The 20267-nt window shown below is 44.1% G+C and overlaps 1 protein-coding gene across 2 annotated transcripts in view; it reads right to left on the reverse strand.

Annotated features, from left to right (window-relative positions):
- ITGA6 (integrin subunit alpha 6) overlaps nt 1-20267 on the reverse strand; it is a 75892-nt gene that overhangs the window by 24048 nt on the left and 31577 nt on the right. For both annotated transcript variants that reach the window (XM_040643879.1, XM_040643873.1), the window contains exons 2-11: nt 17160-17284; nt 15625-15704; nt 13857-14112; nt 12045-12176; nt 8731-8941; nt 7819-8012; nt 7583-7671; nt 6802-6920; nt 1460-1558; nt 1162-1223 (exon numbers count right to left, since the gene is read on the reverse strand). In XM_040643879.1, coding sequence (XP_040499813.1) covers nt 1162-1223; nt 1460-1558; nt 6802-6920; nt 7583-7671; nt 7819-8012; nt 8731-8941; nt 12045-12176; nt 13857-14112; nt 15625-15704; nt 17160-17284 — 1367 coding nt within the window. The remainder of the gene's footprint in view (nt 1-1161; nt 1224-1459; nt 1559-6801; nt 6921-7582; nt 7672-7818; nt 8013-8730; nt 8942-12044; nt 12177-13856; nt 14113-15624; nt 15705-17159; nt 17285-20267) is intronic.

A 20267-nucleotide genomic window follows, 5' to 3' on the forward strand; every position in this document is an offset into this window, starting at 1 on the left:
TCATACGGGGCCGCCGGGACGACGGCCTGACCCAGGATGGAGATCACCCTCACTCTTCGTACTTGCTCTTTGGGGAAAAGCTTTAAGTTGCCGTGTGCCCACCTTCACCCTGCAGCTGGAGCAGGTGGCTTACGCGTGACAGGTGTGACTATTACTAACACCCCCCATGGAAGGCTGTGGTGGTGATCACCACCGTTAGAGTGTCATTAGCCTCGTGCAAACGTGCGGCAAAAAAGCCTGCTTGGATTATAAAGGAAGCCGCAAAATACCGTACAAATAACAGCCTTAGCCACAGTATCTCCTTTGCTCTCCACCACAGTCCTATGCAGGAACTCCCATTAGAGGCATTTTTACGGGGCGCCTGGGTGGCGCAGTCGTTAAGCGTCTGCCTTCGGCTCAGGGCGTGATCCCGGAGCTCTGGGATCGAGCCCCGCATCGGGCTCCTCCGCTGGGAGCCTGCCTCTTCCTCTCCCGCTCCCCCTGCTCGTGTTTCCTCTCTCGCTGGCTGTCTCTCTCTCTGTCAAATAAATAAATAAAATCTTAAAAAAAAAAAAAAGGCATTTTCATTACTGACGGGAAAATGAAAAACTCAAATGTTGAGACCTGCGCTGTGCTGCGGGGTCCGCCAGCCCTGGAGCTACAGCCCGGAGCAGAGCCCAGGGCTGTGAATTCCCGAGACCAGCCTTCCAGTCCCCCAGGAGCCTGCTCGCAGACACACGGCGTGGGTGTTCTAGGCCGGGGAGGCCTCTGGGGGGGCCACGCCGGGAAGAGAGACTAAGCCGGCAATTCCGCGAGACGCCGGCTCCGGTGCGCACTCTCCCACAACCGCCACCCCCACCTCCCAACCGCAAACCCAATTTTCCACGTTGCTCTTCAAAGGCAGAAGAGGAGGAAACGGTTGTGGTAGCAAATGAGTACTTTCCCAAGGCCTGCTGTCCTAAACCATCTGCTCTGGAAAATTCAAATGAGGACCAAATGGAGAGTTACCCGTCATGTGCTTCGCCCTCCTGATTAAAGAGAAGACAACGGCTCCGCTGAATTCCTTGTACAAGAGTCTATGAACCCAGGTTGGCCACCGCAGTTTTATTTTTCTTTACTTATGCATTACTTTCAAGCCGGCAGACAGAACGTATATGATTTTTAAAGGTACTAGGTACTTACTTATCAAAGGATTGTAACCTGCGGGTTTGGCAGTGTATTCAAAACAGGCCTTCACCTTGAGGCTGTATAAAGTCAAACACACATTCCTTAGAAGGGGCGTCGCTGCAGCAGAGAGAACACACACCAGCCCACGGCCCGGCCTCAAATCCCCCCCGCCCAGCGATGAGTCAAGTGTCCCATGTTCCCTTGTCCCTTGCTCGTGCCTGTCTTCCCGCTGCCCGCGGCTCCTCAGAGCAACAGCGGCACCGCAAAGCAGAGCTGCGGGAGCGAGGGCCGGGCCTGCGGCGGGAGCTCTCACCATATCCCGCTGGGCGCCCCGCAGAACGTCTTCTGGCGGAGATCGATCGTGCCCGGTGTCACGGTGAGCGTTTTCTGAATAGTAATCACAGGCCGGGACCTGAACACAAAGGAGTGAAACACAGGCTCAGCCTTCCGCTACCTTCGGTGTGAGGTGAATTCACGTACTCTCACGTGCCTGCTCGAGCTTAAAAACCACACAGGGAAAAAAAGGTTCCCCCGTTGCTAAAGAACGGTTAACAGATATCATTTAAAACACAAATTTTATCAAAAAATTTTAAATATAACATTTATCTATAAAGTGTTTTGTCATTTTATCAGAAGTTTTTAAATGGAAAGGAACGTGGGCAATATGTAAAAGTTCTAGAGTTTTCAGGCAAATATTACGGCTCTGTCCCCACCCGAACCCCCGAGCGGCCAGGTATGTCCTTCCAGACACCTCTCCGCACTGCTTTTTCTCACTGACGTTTCAGCGCCCTTCTCCTCTCTCTCCAGCGATCTAGCTCCCGCTTTCTGAGGCCGGGGGTGCGCCTCTGCGCCCACGCCACATCGCGGGTTCAACCGGTCCCTAACGGGTAGGCGTTTGTGCTGTCTTCAGGCTTTCAGCTCTGACAAACCTCCTCAGACAGGTTTCTAGGCACACGTTTGAATTCCCCTGGAGGATAAACTCCTAGCAGAACTTCTGAGCTGAAGAATATGTGCATGTCTAATTATGAGTAATCTTGCCAAAATACCTTCCAGAAAGGTTAAAAACCCACATACACCTACTACCCGGGACGCTCACTATCAGGCTTTCTACATACACGTGAATTTGAGGAATACATGCAACCCTGAGCAGACAGACTCCATCCTACGAACACTGCCCTTCCTTGGAACCTCCCATCCCCAGCCTCAGTCTCTGTCCTGCTGCCACAGAATGGACTACAACTTTTCTACCCCCACGAAATCTCCGTAAGCAAAAATGTCAAGCCCTCAGCCTTTCCCATCTCTGCTCTGCCTAACCCCAACCTCGCAAACCCACTCGAGCAGCTGGAATCCCACACCTTTGGCCCTTCTCACCACATAAAATACACCTCTGCTCTCCCTTCCATCTTCCCCCCTACCTCCCACAGCCAAAGGGGTCTCCCACCAGCTTATGTCCAGACCTCCACCACACATACAACAAATCCAAGTATATGATGCAAGTGGGATGGGGAGGGGGCCCCTATCATCCCTGTCACTCCCTAGCCAGAACTCAGAATGGGTTCCATGTATTCATTACTACACGGATCCAGTCAGACTGACTTTAGTGGGCTTCTGGTAACCCAGCCATCCTGGGGAAGATAGGAAAATGCATCCCAAATCCCAGACAGCGAGCTGGAGCTTCTGGAATCAGTCTGTCGGTAGGTTAGAGGAGACACAAGTACGTTCATGGGCAAGGTGCGCGCCTGTGGAAGGACAAACGCTGCCCATGTTCCTGTCTCTACACTTCCTTCTCACAGCTGTTTACCTTCCTGTTATTTCAGACAGCTGCTAGTTTCTAAGCTACTAACCAGATCCATTCCGGATTAAAGTTCTGAGAGCATATTTAAGAGGCAAAAATCCACAAATACCTTAAAACTAATTGCTAGAGACGCAAGAGTGTTTTAAATATCATAGTATTAAGGCCTTAATGTGACCTAGATATCAGAAGGAAATATTTTCACACACACTTCTGCCTAAAACATTTTTGTTTTTTCCTTTAAAATCCTTTTAAGTTTGTTTTTTTTTTAGTAATCTTTACACCCATCCCAGGACTCAAACTCAAGACCCCTGAGATCAAGAGTCGCATGCTCTTCTGACCGAGCCAGCCAGGTGCCCCTGATTTCTGGGTTTTTTAAACACAACAACAAATACAATTTTAAGCTCACAGTACATTATGAATCAGGAAAAATGTGCTGTAACACATAAAGCAAATCTTACTGGTTCAGCTACTGCTTGTTTGACTGGCATGTATTTATGAACTACCTTGAAGTACTAACGTGATTTAGTGGGGAAAGTGCCCGGACGTTGGGATCCTGTGCTCCCAGGATCCAGCCTTCAAAGCTTAAGCAGTCCTGGGCCTCCATTTCCTCATTTGTAGAATAAGGGAATTGGGTGCTCCCTTTTTTATGGAAGGATTTAAAATTTACTTTTGTGCTATCTCTGAGGAAAGAAAGAACAAGTTCACAAGGTTCATACTCAACCTACTTATTAGGACAGGAAAATAGTATTTTAATGTATACCATCTATATTCAGAAGCAAATATTTAACTCACTAAAAACAGGTTATGTGCTGAAAAAACTTGGTAAGCAAATTTTGGTACAGGAAGTCAAGTCTTCTTGACACCCAAAGGCTATTCCCCAACTAGAAGTACAAACTGCATTTTGATGCAAACTTGGCTGAATGTTCTATATTCTTCCACCCTTTAAAAACATTCAATATTTTAAGGGGTGCCCGGGTGGTGCAATCGGTTAAGCCGATTCTTGGTTAAGCATCCAATTCTTGGTTTCGGCTCAGGTCGTGATCTCAGGGTCATGGAATCAAGCCCTGAGACGAGCTCCACATTCAGCACAGAGCCTGCTTGAGATTCTCTCCTCCTCCCTCTGCCCCTCCTGCTTGTGTTTGCATGCACTCTCTCTAAAATAAATAAATCTAAATAAACACACACACGCTGAATATTTTAAGGTTAATACCTATATGAACAAAGAGAAACAGGCATATAGAGGCAGTGTTTGAGAACCACCGGACAGAACACAGGCTGGACGCTTTAACCTCGGAGGGCACACAGTACCACACACAGTGTCCCCAGTATGACAGCTCAGAAGGTCACTGGGTTCCTAGGACAGATACACGTCACCACCAACACAAACCACTACTGATCCATCCATGTTTTCCCGAGGTCTCTCTTTTCTCGATCATGTACACACAGTTCATTTATTTTTTAACTTCCTTTGTCCTAACATCTCAGATACATCCTTATCCACTTGTTTTCACGTCTCCTACTCTTGCCGTCTATAACTTCTGTGGTGGCTCTTCGTCTTCCCATGAAATGGCTTTCACAGATCTTGCCATCTAACCAGAAAACTATTTTTCTTTGATCTTCTATGCTGCATTCTATATACATATACTATATTCTATTTTTTTTATATTATTCTCTTCATTAGTATCCTCCTGGCATCAGTTTCTTACAAGACCCAGGGGTTGGCTTAGGATTGTATTTTAGATGTTGAGGGTACATCTCTACCTGACACTCTTCTGGAAGTCTACAAGGGCAATGGTGGTTTGGTTTTTTTTCCCTTTAGGGTTTCAGTGTACATTGACACCCATTTAAAATATCTTTAAAGAGGGGTGCCTGGATGGCTCAGTCTGTTAAGCGTCTGCCTTCAGTTCAGGGCATGATCTCAGGGTTCTGGGACTGAGCCCCACATCAGGATCCCTGCTCAGCGGGGAGTCTGCTTCTCCATCTCACTTTGCCCCTCCCCCCTGCTTGTGCTTTCTCTCACTCTTGCTCTCCCAAATAAAATCTTTTAAAAAATAAAATAAAATATCTTTAAAGACAGTCTTTAAGATTAAAATACCTGTAAAGTCAAACAGTTAAAAAAGAAAGAAAGAAAGAAAGAAAGAAAGAAAGAAAGAAAGAAAGAAAGAAAGAAAGAACCCAAATGGTTCTAACAATCCAAGAAATGCAAATTCAGCCAAAAGATGGGGTCACAAAGCACATGGGCAAAAATCAAATAGATTCATCATGTTTGATGCCGTTAAGGGTGTGAGGAAATAGGCTTTCTCACAGCTTGCTGCCATGAGCATAAACTGTCACAACCTCTCTGTAGATATATGTATTAATACAAAAATGTGCTAACCTGTATCCCAGGAATTCTATTTCTAGGAATTTTTCTTAAGAAAAAATGACCGAGAGACGGATGATACTCTGTAGAACCCGATTTACATTAGCTTAAAGTCCGAGACCAAAAAGTCCACCAACTGAAGATTAAACGCGTATGATGGAATAATATTAGCTTAACGTTAAGAAGAAGAAGATGGATGTGTATATACTGACAAGGAGAGATAAGTAACAGAGATTAGATTTTTAAGAACCAGGTTAGAGAACAGCCGTTGAGAATGGCCCTTTGATGATGCCCTCGAGGCAGAAAGAGACCCAAATCTATCCAAAGTTGTTTTGTGGAAGATGGGAATACTGGGGAACTTGCATTCTCCACAATTGTGTATCAACTTTTTTTTATAAGAATATGCTACATTTAAAATTAAAAGTTAAATAAATGATGTTAAATGGTGATTCTCAGCAGTGATGAAATTCGCTAGGACAAGGGGGACTCACGCAAAGCTGATGGGCAAACCGAGGCAGCCTTTCTGGAGGTCATTTTGGTGAATCTGAATCTAAAGTCTGAAAACACATATGCCCTTCCACTCAGCAAATTCACTTTTAAGAATTTATCATAAGGAGGGACGCCTGGGTGGCACAGCGGTTGAGCATCTGCCTTCGGCTCAGGGCGTGATCCCGGCGTTATGGGATCGAGCCCCACATCAGGCTCCTCTGCTATGAGCCTGCTTCTTCCTCTCCCGCTCCCCCTGCTTGTGTTCCCTCTCTCCCTGGCTGTCTCTATCTCTGTCGAATAAATAAATAAAATCTTAAAAAAAAAAAAAAGAATTTATCATAAGGAAATAATTCAGGACATGAAGAAAAGCAAGGATGTTTGCCAGCTTGTGTATCATTAAAAAGAAAAAAAAGCAAACAAAGGAACATAAGTATCCAAGGACAGTATGGCGATGGCTAAATAAACTAGACCCAGCCATGTGACAACCTTATGGCAGCCATTACTTTCATCTCAGGAAAGTACGCGAGGACAGGGGACAGTCCAGTAGGCATTACAGACAGACGAAAGCAGGTTACAAGACAATACGCACATTGTGAGCTCAGCTTTGTTAAATATACATGTGCATTCACAGAACACAAAAGACTAAAAGGATATAAACCAAAATTCTGGAGCTTACTATTGGGTAGTGAAAGACAGGGGATTCCTGTTTCCTTCCTTATATTCTTTCTGTGGTCAAATTTTATGTTTTCTCTTTTATCAAAATCTAAGGTTTTAAAAGTACCTATGAAGTAAAAATTTTCACCAGTTCTTTTTTCGCAATTCAAAATTAGCAAGACATTACAAAAATAGGTTTCCATCACAGTTATACCACTCCTAAAAGAAAAATCTTCAAGATCCATATAAACCTTTGACTTTGAAATATAGGGAGTATGACTTTCAATGAGAAAGGTCAAAATTTGAGTGGAACCGGAATATCGCACACACTTAACTGAAGTCCGAGATCACACACCTGAACACAGCTACGGAGTCTGAGAGGGAACCAACAGCAACATCAGGGTAGGAATTTCTATCAAGGTCCATATTCCCAGCAATTGAATAGCCAAAATAAGGGGATTTACCCTCAAGAATCTGAAATGAACAGGGCATCAGTAAGAACAGTGAGCTGCTCGATGCTTTGAAAAATGCACAGCTTTCCTCCTAAAATGAAGTTCAAGAGTTTACTTATAAATTATACTAAATTATAAGTACACATGTGCTCCAACACTTCATACATTTTATTTCATAGAAGTCCTCTGATTTACATTCTATCTCAAAGGATAAAAGGGCCATTTTTGATGAGCTTCTTTACTATATACCAAACCTCTCTACCTGTCCTCCAAATGTCCTGTTTTTCTCAAAAGCGATTTTTAATTGTTGGCATCTCAATTCTCCATGTAATCAAAATCATCTATTTCATTTGCCCCATTTTACCGCCAGTTAGTATGCTACTAAAGGAAAGATCTCACATTTCCATCTACATATGCTGTCTGGGTAAAACTGTCTTTTCCTTTGGATTATTTTGATTCCTAACTTATCTAAGAAACTTTACAAATAAACGCAACAATGTGCTTATTTTAAATCTATTTCCAAGCTCTCTTCTAATAGTACATGTTAAAAAACACACAAAGTTCATACTATTATAGATTCGTAAATAAAACATGAGTCGTGTGAAAATGCACGTAAACCCAAATATCTTATTACAAGGCAAAAAGCTGAGACCCTTATTGCAGAAACCCAGACTGTTTGGTCACCTGTGTTGGCTTGGTATTTATTCCATTCGGGGATCCGTGATAGATAAAAACCTTTCCCATATCATCATAGGGAGCTCCAACTGCAATATCTGTTGGCGACATCACATTTCAACAAACACTACATTTTAAAAATGTTCCAATATGACATTTCATAGTAAGATGCCATAAGCATTCGTTATTTTAGACAATCAAATAATCCGCCTGTGAGCATAACTATTTCACAATCTATTACCCACCTGGGTAGCCATCCTGATTAATATCACCAATATTTTTCACTGCGACGCCAAACATAGAATCTTTGGTTCCATTAAGACGAATTGGCTTGACATTATTCCAGCGGCCGTGCTCGTTAATGTAAACATACACAGCACCTCCAACTTCTCCGTCTCTATCAAAATACTGCGGGGCTCCAACAATTATATCTTGCCACCTAAAAACGTAACGAGGGATAAAACTGAACCATCAGCTAAAATACCAGCAAGCTCACAGAGGATGCCGTCAGCCCAGGTACTAAGGACACAGAGACAGGATGGAGAAAGGACCTCAAATCTGGAACTGATTTCTCATCCATTAAGACACTTTCGCAGGTGTGTTTATGTAATGTAAGTTTAGACATGTGAGTGTTTATGTTTAGGTAACACATTTTCCACAGCAGCCTACAATAAATGCCCAGAGGAAAAGATCACCGGTAAGAACCTGAAGACAGTCCCCAAGTTAGAACGAGGGTGCACAGACTCTACTCCCCTCCACCCGCCCCCCAAACTGGCACCACCAGACAACTACACTTTGTCACCCATCCTTATTTTCAAAAGGACATCCTGGATGCTCCAACAGCCCCTTAGGAAGCTACAGAAGAACCACACGTGTCATTTTTCAAGTTAACTTTTTTTTCCAAATTTTAACCCACAGACCCATGATCCCAAAATACAAGTAAAAACTGAAAACCGAGAATGTAAATTACCCGGGGAGGGTAATGAATGTCTGCTGCCAAAATACAAGTGATAAACACGTGGCGGGATGGTAAAAATCTGGCAGCAGGAACATCCTTTGAATCAACTAACCTGAAAGGATGGCTCTTCTCAAGACTGAAAAATGCCCAAGAACCAACGATTCCTGGGCGGATGTAAAGTAACCTCAGACGCTCTTACCCATCTTTGTTAAGGTCCGCCACTGCCACGTCATAACCAAAGGAAGAAGCCAGACCTTCCCCATCAAAAATGTACTCAGGGAGAAGATGCGCAGACTTCAAGTCTCTTTTTAGCAAAACCACAGCTCCACTGTGATTGGCTCTTGGAGCTCCAGACACGAAAGTGATCTCATCTTTAGAAACAATACCTTTTCCTGAGTCCAAAGAAAAGCCTAGAAAAAGAAAATAATAGTTCACATCACCCTGTATTTCAGGAGGTATCCAACATGGTACCTCCATCACTCCCTTTTCCTCTGGCTTCCCACCGCTCTCCTTCCAGGCCTCTCTAGCAGCTATCGTTATTTATAACACGAAAGAGTTACAAAGCTGAGGGGTCTGACCCAAGTACAAAGTAGTTGGCTCTTTCACGGCTTTCTATGGAAATATATGCAGGCTTTTAAAGGAAAACACCTGTGCTACTTAGCATGGGTGTAACTTAAACCACGAAGCACTCATCACGCACCTCAAGCGGCTGTTTACACTCCATTGTAACGCTGGAGTGTGGTAAAGGTGATCAAGCCAGATCCCAGGTTATCCCTGGGAACTGTTCACAGACGTACAACCGGACACAGCATACCTGAGTGCACGTTACAGGGTTCTGCTATAACGTAACGATCAGTCACTTTCACATTCATCAGTCTCCTTGGTAATACAAATGCTATCATTCATGTACCACAGACGGCATCAGTATTTTGGACCAACTTAATTCTCAGACACAGACATGCAAACAAGACGCGACTGGTGGGACAGAGTATTTGAGAACCTAGTATAAACAATAGAGGTGAGCAAGTTGTCACTGAGGACAATTACATCTCGTTCAGAGGGCAGAAAATATTAGACGCCTACTTGCAAAGCATCAGGTGGGGTGTCAGATAACAGACTGAGGCCTGGCAGCCAGTGAATATAACTGCCCACGTCAAAACCACTCCAATGAAGCAAATCTTGCTTAGAAGGGTGAGGCAGATGCAGACTAGTGTAAGCTCACCCCTTTTATTGTGATTTATAAAAAGCTTCACCACTACTGTTGCAGTTCTCAAACTGTGAAGGGAGTTGAAAAATAGGATGAGCTCCAAGTTTAGAACAGGGTGATCTAATCGGATCCAGCTCTGAAAACCATCTGGCAGCAGAGCCTCAACCATGCATGCTTTTCATGTGTGCTTCACTCGAAATGAAATAGAAAATAAAAAGATTTATGCTCTGTATGGATCAAAAAAAAAATTTTTTTTTTAATGACCATGACCAAGACAATTCATTTGTCATCTCAGAGGTCACAAACCTAGGTAGCTATTCATCATCACATCGGGGGACGTGTCGGGCTGCTCCCTGGGAGGCTGTGTTTTATAAACAAACTGATCAGGATCTGTATAGGACACGCTGGTCAGAAACAGCAGGCCTGGACACACGCGTGCAACGGAAGAGATTGAAGAGAAAGCAGTTATGGTTCGTAGAGGCATGACAGCCACTGCCGCTCCCGCTGCATGAGGAGGCCACCCTCCTCGCCGGCTTCCAAAACCTCAAGCAGATCATTTTCTTCCTCAAACCCACTGATTTTTTTGAAACGACAGATGCACACACAGCATGGACGACAAAAACATAACAATACAAATTTGACAGTTTCCCCCTCCGGGCACCCACTTTTGAGGCAATCCATTCTTAAAAGTGGCAAGTGTGTTTAATAAAAAACGCTGAATCTTTTCAAATGGTCCAAGAGCAACTATGTTTATAAAGTCCATGGGCATCTATCTTAAAGATCGAAGTGTCGGTTTCTTGACCAGAAAACCCTGCCCAGGTTTCCTGACCATTAAATTAAATTTTAATTTCAAATTACTTCTCATCATAAATAATCCCCAAATAACACATTTGATGAGAGGCTGCCTGTTAAAATATATTCAAATAAAATGCTGGTGTGTTGATGGCATTTACCCTGAAAAACCATACTGAATAATTGAGACTGCAAACGGCTGGCATCCGCGTCCCATTCCCGTCCTGCAAAGCCACTGACGCAGCGCTCACACACCCAGCTGCTTCCCACCCCGCCTCATTTTCACCAGCCTTTCTTTCCTTGGCTGAGGGATGAGCAATTGTGTGACCCTGGACTAAGAAATCATTCTCCCTAGGTCACACTTTTTTTCCACCAGCGAAAGAGGGATAATCATACTGATTTTATAATATTGTTGGGAAGGTCAAGTAAGACCTGCCTAGCAGTAAATACAGCATGTGGTCGGCACTTTACAAGTGGTTAAGTTTAACTTTTCTCTGCCCTCTTCTATGCCTTCACACCAGATTTTTAATTTGGAGGGAGGAGGGAATGTCTGAAAAGTTGTGGTTTTTTTTTAATTAACAGTACTGTTCATGCATATCTATATAATTAGAACATTTTAATATGCTTACTAACACGTTGTTTAGAATTATTCTTATGTTTTTACTTTTACCTTCCGTTTTTCCAATAACATCTCTAGCACTGGGTACTTTAGAAAAAAAATAGGTTACTATTTAGGTTGAGATTTTTTACATTTTTTTCCAAGAAATGCATAGTAATTATTCTTTATGTCAACTCATACCAAGAATTACTTTTAAAAGCCTTTGTGTAATTACCATAATGCACATGAATAATTTAGGACACCCATTAGTAATGCAAACGAGTCTTAGGAGTTAGGGGATTGGCACTTAGACACCATCTGGGGGTCCTCCAAGCTGCTCAGCAGTCCTGCTCAGCTTCCGCTGGAAAGCCACCGTGCCACCCGCCAGGGGCCTGGTGACAGGGGGGCCCCAATCCAGAAGCAGAGCCAACCCTTGGAGAACAACAGTCACAAAGGAAGGACCTGGAGGTCTTGACCTGCCACTTCCGAGTAACTTCATAAACGTAGCTCTTAAGAGCATCTCTAGAAAGAGGCACTGGAGGGAGAGAGGAGGCAGCTCAGCTTCCTGCTGACATCCCTGCATTCTTCCCCCCTCCAGCCGCACCAACAGCATGTTTCAGGTTACAGGGGCCGATGCTAGCTAGCTCCAGAGACAGACTTCCATGCGGGACAATTTTGGGAGACAGTAGGTTTCCTCCCGCCTTGATGGAGCCCAGGTCAGAAGGGAAGGGTCCCAAGCATCAGTCAGGTTACCTCGGGATCACCAAAGCTTAAATCCAATTCCCCTCAATGCAGCCACAGGCCCCTGGCTCCGCCTGGCCTCGTCTCAGCCTTGCGGTCCAGGGTGGGTCCTGGGAGGACAGGGTCGCACTGAGGCATCTGGAAAGGCGGGCATGCCAGCTGCACTCACTCCTACCTAAGTAACTGTTAGCGGGAACAGGAACTAGACTTTCGTCATGGTCAGTCTCTCCACCAACTTCATAAGGCCCATCTTCAAAGATGTTCATGTCAAAAAAAGTGTTATTCTTTTGCTCTACACGAACGATGCCTAAAGAAATGAAATGGCAAAAAACAACAAAAAACCATGAAGATGGAACAAAATAAAAGAGATGGTTCCTAATAAACATGCCTCGTGTTATCACCGTAAGGACAGGAAGAAGAGTCTGGAGGAAGGAGGGCAAAGGGAAGAGAGGGCTTTTGAGGTTATTAACGTTAAAAAATCATGTTTATGTGAATATTTTTAAAGAAATTTGTTCTAGTAATAAAAAAAAAGTGCCCCGTGCATTCTTAGGAATTCTATTAATGCCACAAAACCAGATGGAAAGTGAAATGTTTACTTCATTCACTAAACTTACAGAAAGTAACTTTTTAGACATTGTATGAGCCGGATGTATTCGACATTGTCTGTCATCCCGTATCAATTTACCTACTTTATTGTGCAAAAGTGAAAAGTTTTGATTCTTTCTCCAAATCATTTGAACCAAGAGTTCATCTTTCTAAAATTTTCACAATTAACAATTAAAAAGAGAAGATTTCATATAGTAAGCCCACTATGTGACTTTTTAAAAACAGTAACATTTAAAATCAGGGTTTATAAAGCAAGTAAGAAATGTTTCCCATAAATACCATACATACATAACTGGTGGAGTGTTTTTGTTGTTTTAACTATATATGTCATCTATTCTTGCTATAATCAAACTATGTCTAAGGTCAGTGTGTTACTTGGATTAGGTCACTATAACCCAACAAATACTGTTATGTTGGGGGTGGGGGGGCTAAAGGAAATCCCTCCCAAAGGTCACTATCAATGACATAGAGAGGAAGGTATTCCTCAAGGACTATTTCTAACAGGAATTCAAACTTGGGAGATTTTTTGAATGCAAAAGGGAAAATTTTCCTAAGTTTTTCTTAACTAGAGAAAATGTTGTAACACAGCATTTATTTTAATCAATTTCTCAGAAAAATGTCTGATGTCTAAATCCTATGCATTTCTCTTCATTATACATTAGAGTTACGTTAATTGTTCTCCATAACATAGTGGTTTTCTCTGCCTGCCTAATTTCTTCAGAGAAGTTAAACTTGATTACAGGAGCTGACCAGGTTCACCCAGTCAACCTGAGGGCCCTTCTCCCTCCTCCCTCCCAGTGTCTCCTTTTACCTACATCACAATCATGATTAAACGATACCATTAAACAACTTTCCCGTAAATTATCTAAAATTATCATCTCAAAATTCCCTAATTTGTCATCTACCCTTCTAACTTTTCTGCTTTGTTAGCAAAACACAGCCTTTTAAGATATAATGAAAACATGTCTGTATTAATACACTGTTACTTGTACATGATGTCACTCTATTTGGTTTTCAGATCACTACCTTAAAACGAAATGTTGGCCAACATTAAAATTGCAAACACGTTCGGCCTCAAAAAAACAGGAAAATACAAAACAGAAAGAAGTACAGATGTTAATTATTATATTCTTAGAGAAAAAAGTTAACTCCTTGTATCAGTGTAAATTGCTAACAGAGGGGAAAAATATCTTCAAATATATATTTCCACCACTGTTTTTGAAATCCTGTAATTGAGAGATTATAATATCCTACCTTACTTCTTAATATACAAGTGCCTTATAACACATTTTGTTTTAACTTAAAACGTACTCAATCATGGTGCATGTAAGAGAAATCATGCAGTCATTCTAATCTCTATTGCTACAAATACATGTCCTACCTTTCCAGTTATAAGTGCCCGGGGCTCCGAACACAATGTAATGAAAGTCTTTAGTAAAAGTAGCTGCTACTCCTTGCTGGCAAGAACCAAATTTTTCATGGCCTCTCAATCGCCCATCGCAAAAACTCCAGTCTCCTCCATCCATGTCATCCTCAATCCTCAGATTCTGACTCAGGACGTAACACCTTCCAAAGATGTCTCGGGATTCCTGCTTCGTATTGACATGTTGCCTTTTTTCATATCGGTGAGCACATGTCTGCAAACAGATGGAATAAAGTAGCCCGTGCAGTTCTACAAACCTTACGTTTATTATCAACCATTTTCAATTGAAATAAAGAGAGATTAATTCTAAATGGATTGTTAAACATGTCCTCACCCTGGGACTGCATCCCAAACCAGCAACTGTTCCCCAAAGTGGCAGTAAGGAGACCATGACCTAGCCTAAAGGAACCAGGACTTCTGTCTTGTTCTCAGCCAGAGGATAACGCTCCAGTCCATATACTGAATGCCAATCTGTAATCCACAGGCTATTTATTTGTAAATTTACCTGTCACATAAGCAGTGGGAAATATCTTCTTTCATTTTATTAATTGGCTTTTATTGGCCATATAAATTTTCAAGTCAGTATGTTTGTGAAAATTTGTAATAATGTTCCAGAGGAGAGAAGTCATGGACATACTTTCATGGGATCAGGCAAAGATAAAGATAAAACAGCTAAAACAAAGATACTTCCCTTTTCTCCCCACACTATTTCCTTATAATCAGTCCTAACTTGTACTCTAAGCTCAGATTAGGTTTATTTTAGAAGTCAGAGAGAATTACACCGCCAGAAAAGATGAAATAACCTCTATAATTTTACAAGGTACTCATGGTTACCCTCCATGTAACACAGGCTGAATAGACTGTATGATATCCAAGTTGATTTCCTGTAATGATGACCCCTTAATTATCAACATTCAGGGTTCAGTGAAATTCTTTCCTTTTTTTTTTTTTTCAAAATCCTTTATCAATTTGCTAGAGCAACCAGATTTTGAAAGAGACACAGAGAGCACCGTAAGCCAGCCTGGAAGACATTTCCAAGACCACCTCCCGCAATGCACCTAACAACCCCTGCCTGCACGGCTACTTGTATTTGAAGACGTTCAGAACAAACACCCAGAGTCAGAGTCTTAAATTTACCTGCTCTTCCTTTCCAAGGCCATTCCCATATTTTTTAGAACTCATCTAAAAAAGCCAAATAGTTCCAGGGACATGAACCACGTCTAGTTTTGTTCTGCCTTCTAGGCATTTTAGGGATATTCACTGAGGGTTTATGAAGTTCTTTGAGTCTGAAAGTTCTAAAGAAATATGACTATTTCAAAGCGTATCAGAAATCACAGAGGGGCACCTGGGTGACTCAGTCAGTTACTCCTCCGACTCTTGGTTTCGGCTCCGGTCATGATCTCAGGATCACAGGATCAAGCCCCGCATCAGGCTCCAGAGTCTGCTTGAGATTCTCTCTCTCTCCTTCTCCCTCTACCCCTCCCTCTGCTTGTACACTCTCTCTCTCTAAAATAAGTAAATAAATAAATAAAATCTTTAGAAATCACAGAAAAAATAATGCCTTGATTTCTTCTTGACATCAATCCTGCTGTAAAGCAGTGAGTCTTCTGGAATGTCCAACTGTGCAGGCAGGGGCTCTGTCTGTCCTGTTCGCGGCTGTCAGCCTGGTGCTGGCGCATGACAGGCACTCAGACACTGCGGAATGGGCAGGCTTCTCCACACTTACCACAATTTTGCCCCCTGGACCTTGGCTCTGCACGGTGACCCCCATCCACTGATCTTCCTTGCTTTCTGATGAAGGGTCAGCTGTGGAAAGCAGCACAGGTTACATACACACAGTCAGGACTTGAAAGTGATGGAAGCAGGCAATGAAGCAAGAGAGGAACACAAATACAAGCTGGTTTCTAAACTGCCTAGATCCCAAGTCTTGCTCCTTCATAAATTCAGTTACTCAATCCAGAAAAGTTACTTCTGCTTTTGGGAAAACACGTTAAGTGGTTATTGGTAAGAACCTTCTTAAAATTCTTTACATAAAATATATAATAGCTTTACCTGGTGGCCCTACACTTTCTGACAACCAGGATCCTGAGTACAAAAAGCTATTTGAAAATTGTAAGACTCAGGGGTAGCCTTCCAACATACGCGACTTAAAGCAGTGATGTGAAAATCCAGTCTCCAAACTCCGGCTACCATCCAAACTAACTTCTCTACATAGTCCTAAACTCGTTATATAACATCATGAACTATTCTTTTCTTTCTTGGAGACGAGAAGACCTCAGATTCACTTTATATTTTTCTATCAGTGCCAAGAAGGAAAGCAATATATTTAGTTGTTACCCCTCCCCCCCAAAAAAGAGAGAGAGAGACCACAAATACCATCACGTATGTGTTCACTTCAGTATCAATCGGAACCTACGGTATGACCCTATATGCAAATCTTTGCCTTCCTCAATGAGAAGGCAGGCATGATTTTTTTTAAATCTTGAATCATTACAAAAATGTGAAAACTAAACAACTAAGTAGACAGAAGCCAAAATGCCAAAATGTTAAAGAGTGATTATGTCTAGATTACCCATGGGTTTTCGGGTTTTTCTTTATAAAGGTTGGTGTCTTTTACAACTTTCCCACAATTAACACATATCATTTTCTAATCAGAAAAAAAATGTTATTCCTAAAAGATAAAAAAGAGAAAAACATCAGCGTGAATCTGCAAATCTACTTAGACCAACTATCTCAAATCTGGTTCGCTTAGGCTTTCTCAGTACACTAACCGCTCGGCTCAGCATAGATCCCTCACAAAACAAGCCTCTATCTGAGCCAGCAGGGCACAATTATCCATGATGGTCAGCTCTCACTTCAAAGAGACGTGCAATTTAAAATAGTCTTTCTCCCAAATATTTTAAAAGCAAGCGAGAACTTTTGGCAGCCAAGCACACGCTATGCACAATTTTCTTGGCTGCTCTGAACGCAGTTTTTCAACAGCCTCCTGTAGAACCTCAGCGCATCACTAGGTGGCGACATCAACACACCATAGCCGTTCAGGAAGCAAGCTTAGGAAGGGCTGCAATCCGGTAGGCAGCCCAGCCTCATGCAAAAAGTAGATGTTTTCAGGGCAAACAAGAAACAGTCAAGACACGTAATTAAAAGAGGCCCTCTCTCCAAGAACAAAGCCTTGGACTCCCTTTCCCTCCTCATGGAAAAGGCAAGTAGGGTACAGGCGAGCTGGCCAACTGGGCACAGAGCGAGGACAGAAGAACACACCATCGTTATCAAATTCGATCCGTGTGCAAGGCCCCGGGGAGGTGATGTCACAGCTGTACAAGCCGCCCGTTCTGTTGGCCCTCTGCAGTGGAAGCGCCGCCGCCCGAGGGGCCCCCACGAGCAACCTGTTGACAAAACACAGAATTTGGAGAGTTTAGTTTAACAGACACAATGAACATTTCAATCAGAACCATGATGTCAAGATGTCAGCATTATTCGTCCTGATGCCCTGCTGGCTTAAGCACTGGGGATGGTAAAGGTGGAGTCCTGTGGCTGGCTCGTGCCACACACACGCACACACGCAGGCACGCACAGCTAGGCAAGTCAAGCCCGAAAAGGGGTTGTTGAAACAAGGCGCAAAGTAGGCCACCTCTCATGGTATCGGCACCTCTCCGAGTAGGATTCTGGTGTTTTAGAAGACACACGTTATAGAACTTGACCCCTAAACCTAAGCCAAGGACATCCGGAACTCAACAAACACACGCTGGAGGGGGGAATGGCCCCATTAAACTTAGCAAGCGATGATATGTCTACTTCTACCACTGTGCCTTCCTGAGGCATTTTTCAAAGGTAATTCTGACTATACCCGGAATCTTCAGTTCACATACTGTTTGATTAATTAACCAAGGAGGCCATTAGGCCCATGTGGCTCTAATGACGTGGCAGTTATGTAAGCAAAACTATCTAAGCCTGTAAATGCCTCAAGGTTATAAAATCAGACCCTAAGGACAACCAATCACAAGCAGCCAACCCGGCTTTAAACTACAGCTGATTAAAGCATTTTTCTGTGTTTTTTTACTTTCTCTGTAGGAGTGTTTCCCCTGGTTCCTGTTGGCAGAGCACTCCCAACCACTTCCAATTTGCCGCTGCCAGATTCCAATCGATTTTTGCTCCAACTCGTAAAAGTTTTTTTTTTTTTACTATGCCTCAGTTAATGTATCTTTTAATAATACTGACTTAGAACCTAACCTTGCCCAAGATACAACTGCATCTCCCTCCCTCTGTCCCGCTCTCGTGCTCTCTCTCTCTCTGCCGCAGCTCTTACTTTGGGCACTCTCGCCTCGGACAGCTTCGTCCGCGACCATCCTATCGGTCTGGGCGGTGCCACCTACTTACTGGGTATCATAATATGCCTTCTTCTCTCCCACCCCAGTGCTCTTAGCTCTGGTAAGAGGGGGCCCCAACTCCAACCCACAAGCCTTAAAATCGCAGTTTCCCAGCCAGGAGGGACCTTCAGAGACCGACTGTCTTTCTGCAGGGCTCCTTTTGATCATCCTCTCTTCTCACCATCTTTGGGTCTGGCTGACTCAGAGAACAGCTAGGAACAGAAACAAAGAGAAGGAACACACCTGACTGGACAGAGACAAACGAGGCTAGAGCTGGGGGCAAAAGTTGGATACACAAATGTGAACAACCCCCCCCAAACAGAAAGGAAGCCACTCCCGGCCTTTAAGAAACCCACAAATCTCAGATGCAAAAACAAAAAACCATACAAACAAAAAACCCACCTACAAACAAAACAGCCCCTACCACCTGTCTCTATGATCCCAATAAAGGATTTAACAAAAAAAATTTTAAACCAGTACAATGCAGCAGGTGCAACAGAAGGAAATACACTCAAAAAACAGGGAGGGTGCCAGAATGTCCAGGGAGGACCAGCGAGGCAAGGTGTTCCAGAATGAGAGCTGGCTCACGTGGGGACACATGGCCCTAGAATTGTCCTTCCTCCCACATCCCTGGATGGCAGGCACGGTCTGCTCCTATCCTGAAATCTGTCCTCCATACGAAGAGATGAACAGCATGCACCAAGATACAGAACTGGAACGGAGACTTAGGACCAAGGCAGGATCCTTGGGACCTGGAAGCTCCTGGCAGAGGGTAGAGGCAAGGCCAAGGGCCACAGGGGTCTCCCCGGACCGCCACACGCATACTCCACCAATGTTGTCCAAGATCCCAGGAGCTCCGACAAACAGCTGAGAGGTGAACTGGCCTCGACCGTAAGTGAACTAGCTCAATTACCTGGCTCTTCTGGGGATGGAACCCTGATCCAGGGACAGGGCGGGATTAGCCAAGTGCTGGGGTCAATAGGACTGAATCACAGCACGGAGCACGGGAAACAGCAGAGAGCATCTAGCCCTCTAAATGCGCAGATAAGAAAACAGAGGCTTTTGCAAGAAGGGTAATTACTCTGCCCTTAAGATCTCAAAGCTATATATACATGTATACATATACATATATACGTGTAGGGACAAAAAATTCCTTTGGAGCACTATTTTTCCCATTCCTGTCAAATGCTTCCTAGGATATAAAACCCCAGATTTTAAGGCATTTATAACCTAGCTAAAAGGGCGAAACCTACACAATGAAACCCAGAAACAAGAACTGCTGTTGACGGACAGATGTAAGCAAAACACGGAAAGGCTGTGGGCAGAGTGAAAGCGTTCCGGGAATCAGGCGGGGTGAAGACTGGAAGAGGTTATCTGTAAAGGTAACCCGCTCCAGCCGGAAGGCTATAAAGAGCAGCCCCGAGTTCCAAGGTTATTAGAGTCTTCTCTGGCCACTTCCTCTCCTCCTCAGCCACACCCCAGGAGCCAGGAAAGCTACCTCAGGCAGGTGCTGGGATTGCTATTTCCTGTTCACTGTACCCACTCTTTCACTTATTCATTCCATGAACCTTCAAGAGCCTTCTAGAAGGAGTAAGTGTTGCCCCCACTCCCCGCCAAACTCTGGCCCTGAGGGAGCCCGAGCCCAGCCAAGCCGTAGGCAGGTATGAAACCCGAGAGCGGCAGGGGCGGTGGGCGGGCGGGACCGGACTCCTGGGCGCGTCCAGAGGAGGGCGCCAAACCCGCCTGCCAGCAAGGGGGTCGGCGACGCGCGCCTGGAGCTGGGGCGGCAAGTGGGGGGCGTGCCGCGTGTAGAGGCTGACAGAGAAAGAGCCAGAGGACACGGAGCGCGGGGAATCGGTGGTGCCACAAGACAGGCTTGGGGACGAGCCAGCTGGTGTGTGGAGCCCGGGGTCCTGGGGTAAAGGGCCGGAGCCGCGCACCTGCCGAGCCCCTCGGAGCCCCAGGCTGCCGGGACTGCGGTCCCCCGCAGGGGATGGACTCT

Source organism: Ursus maritimus, unplaced genomic scaffold (genome assembly GCF_017311325.1).
Source record: "Ursus maritimus isolate PB19 unplaced genomic scaffold, ASM1731132v1 scaffold_1, whole genome shotgun sequence".
NCBI classification, from domain to species: Eukaryota; Metazoa; Chordata; class Mammalia; order Carnivora; family Ursidae; genus Ursus; species Ursus maritimus.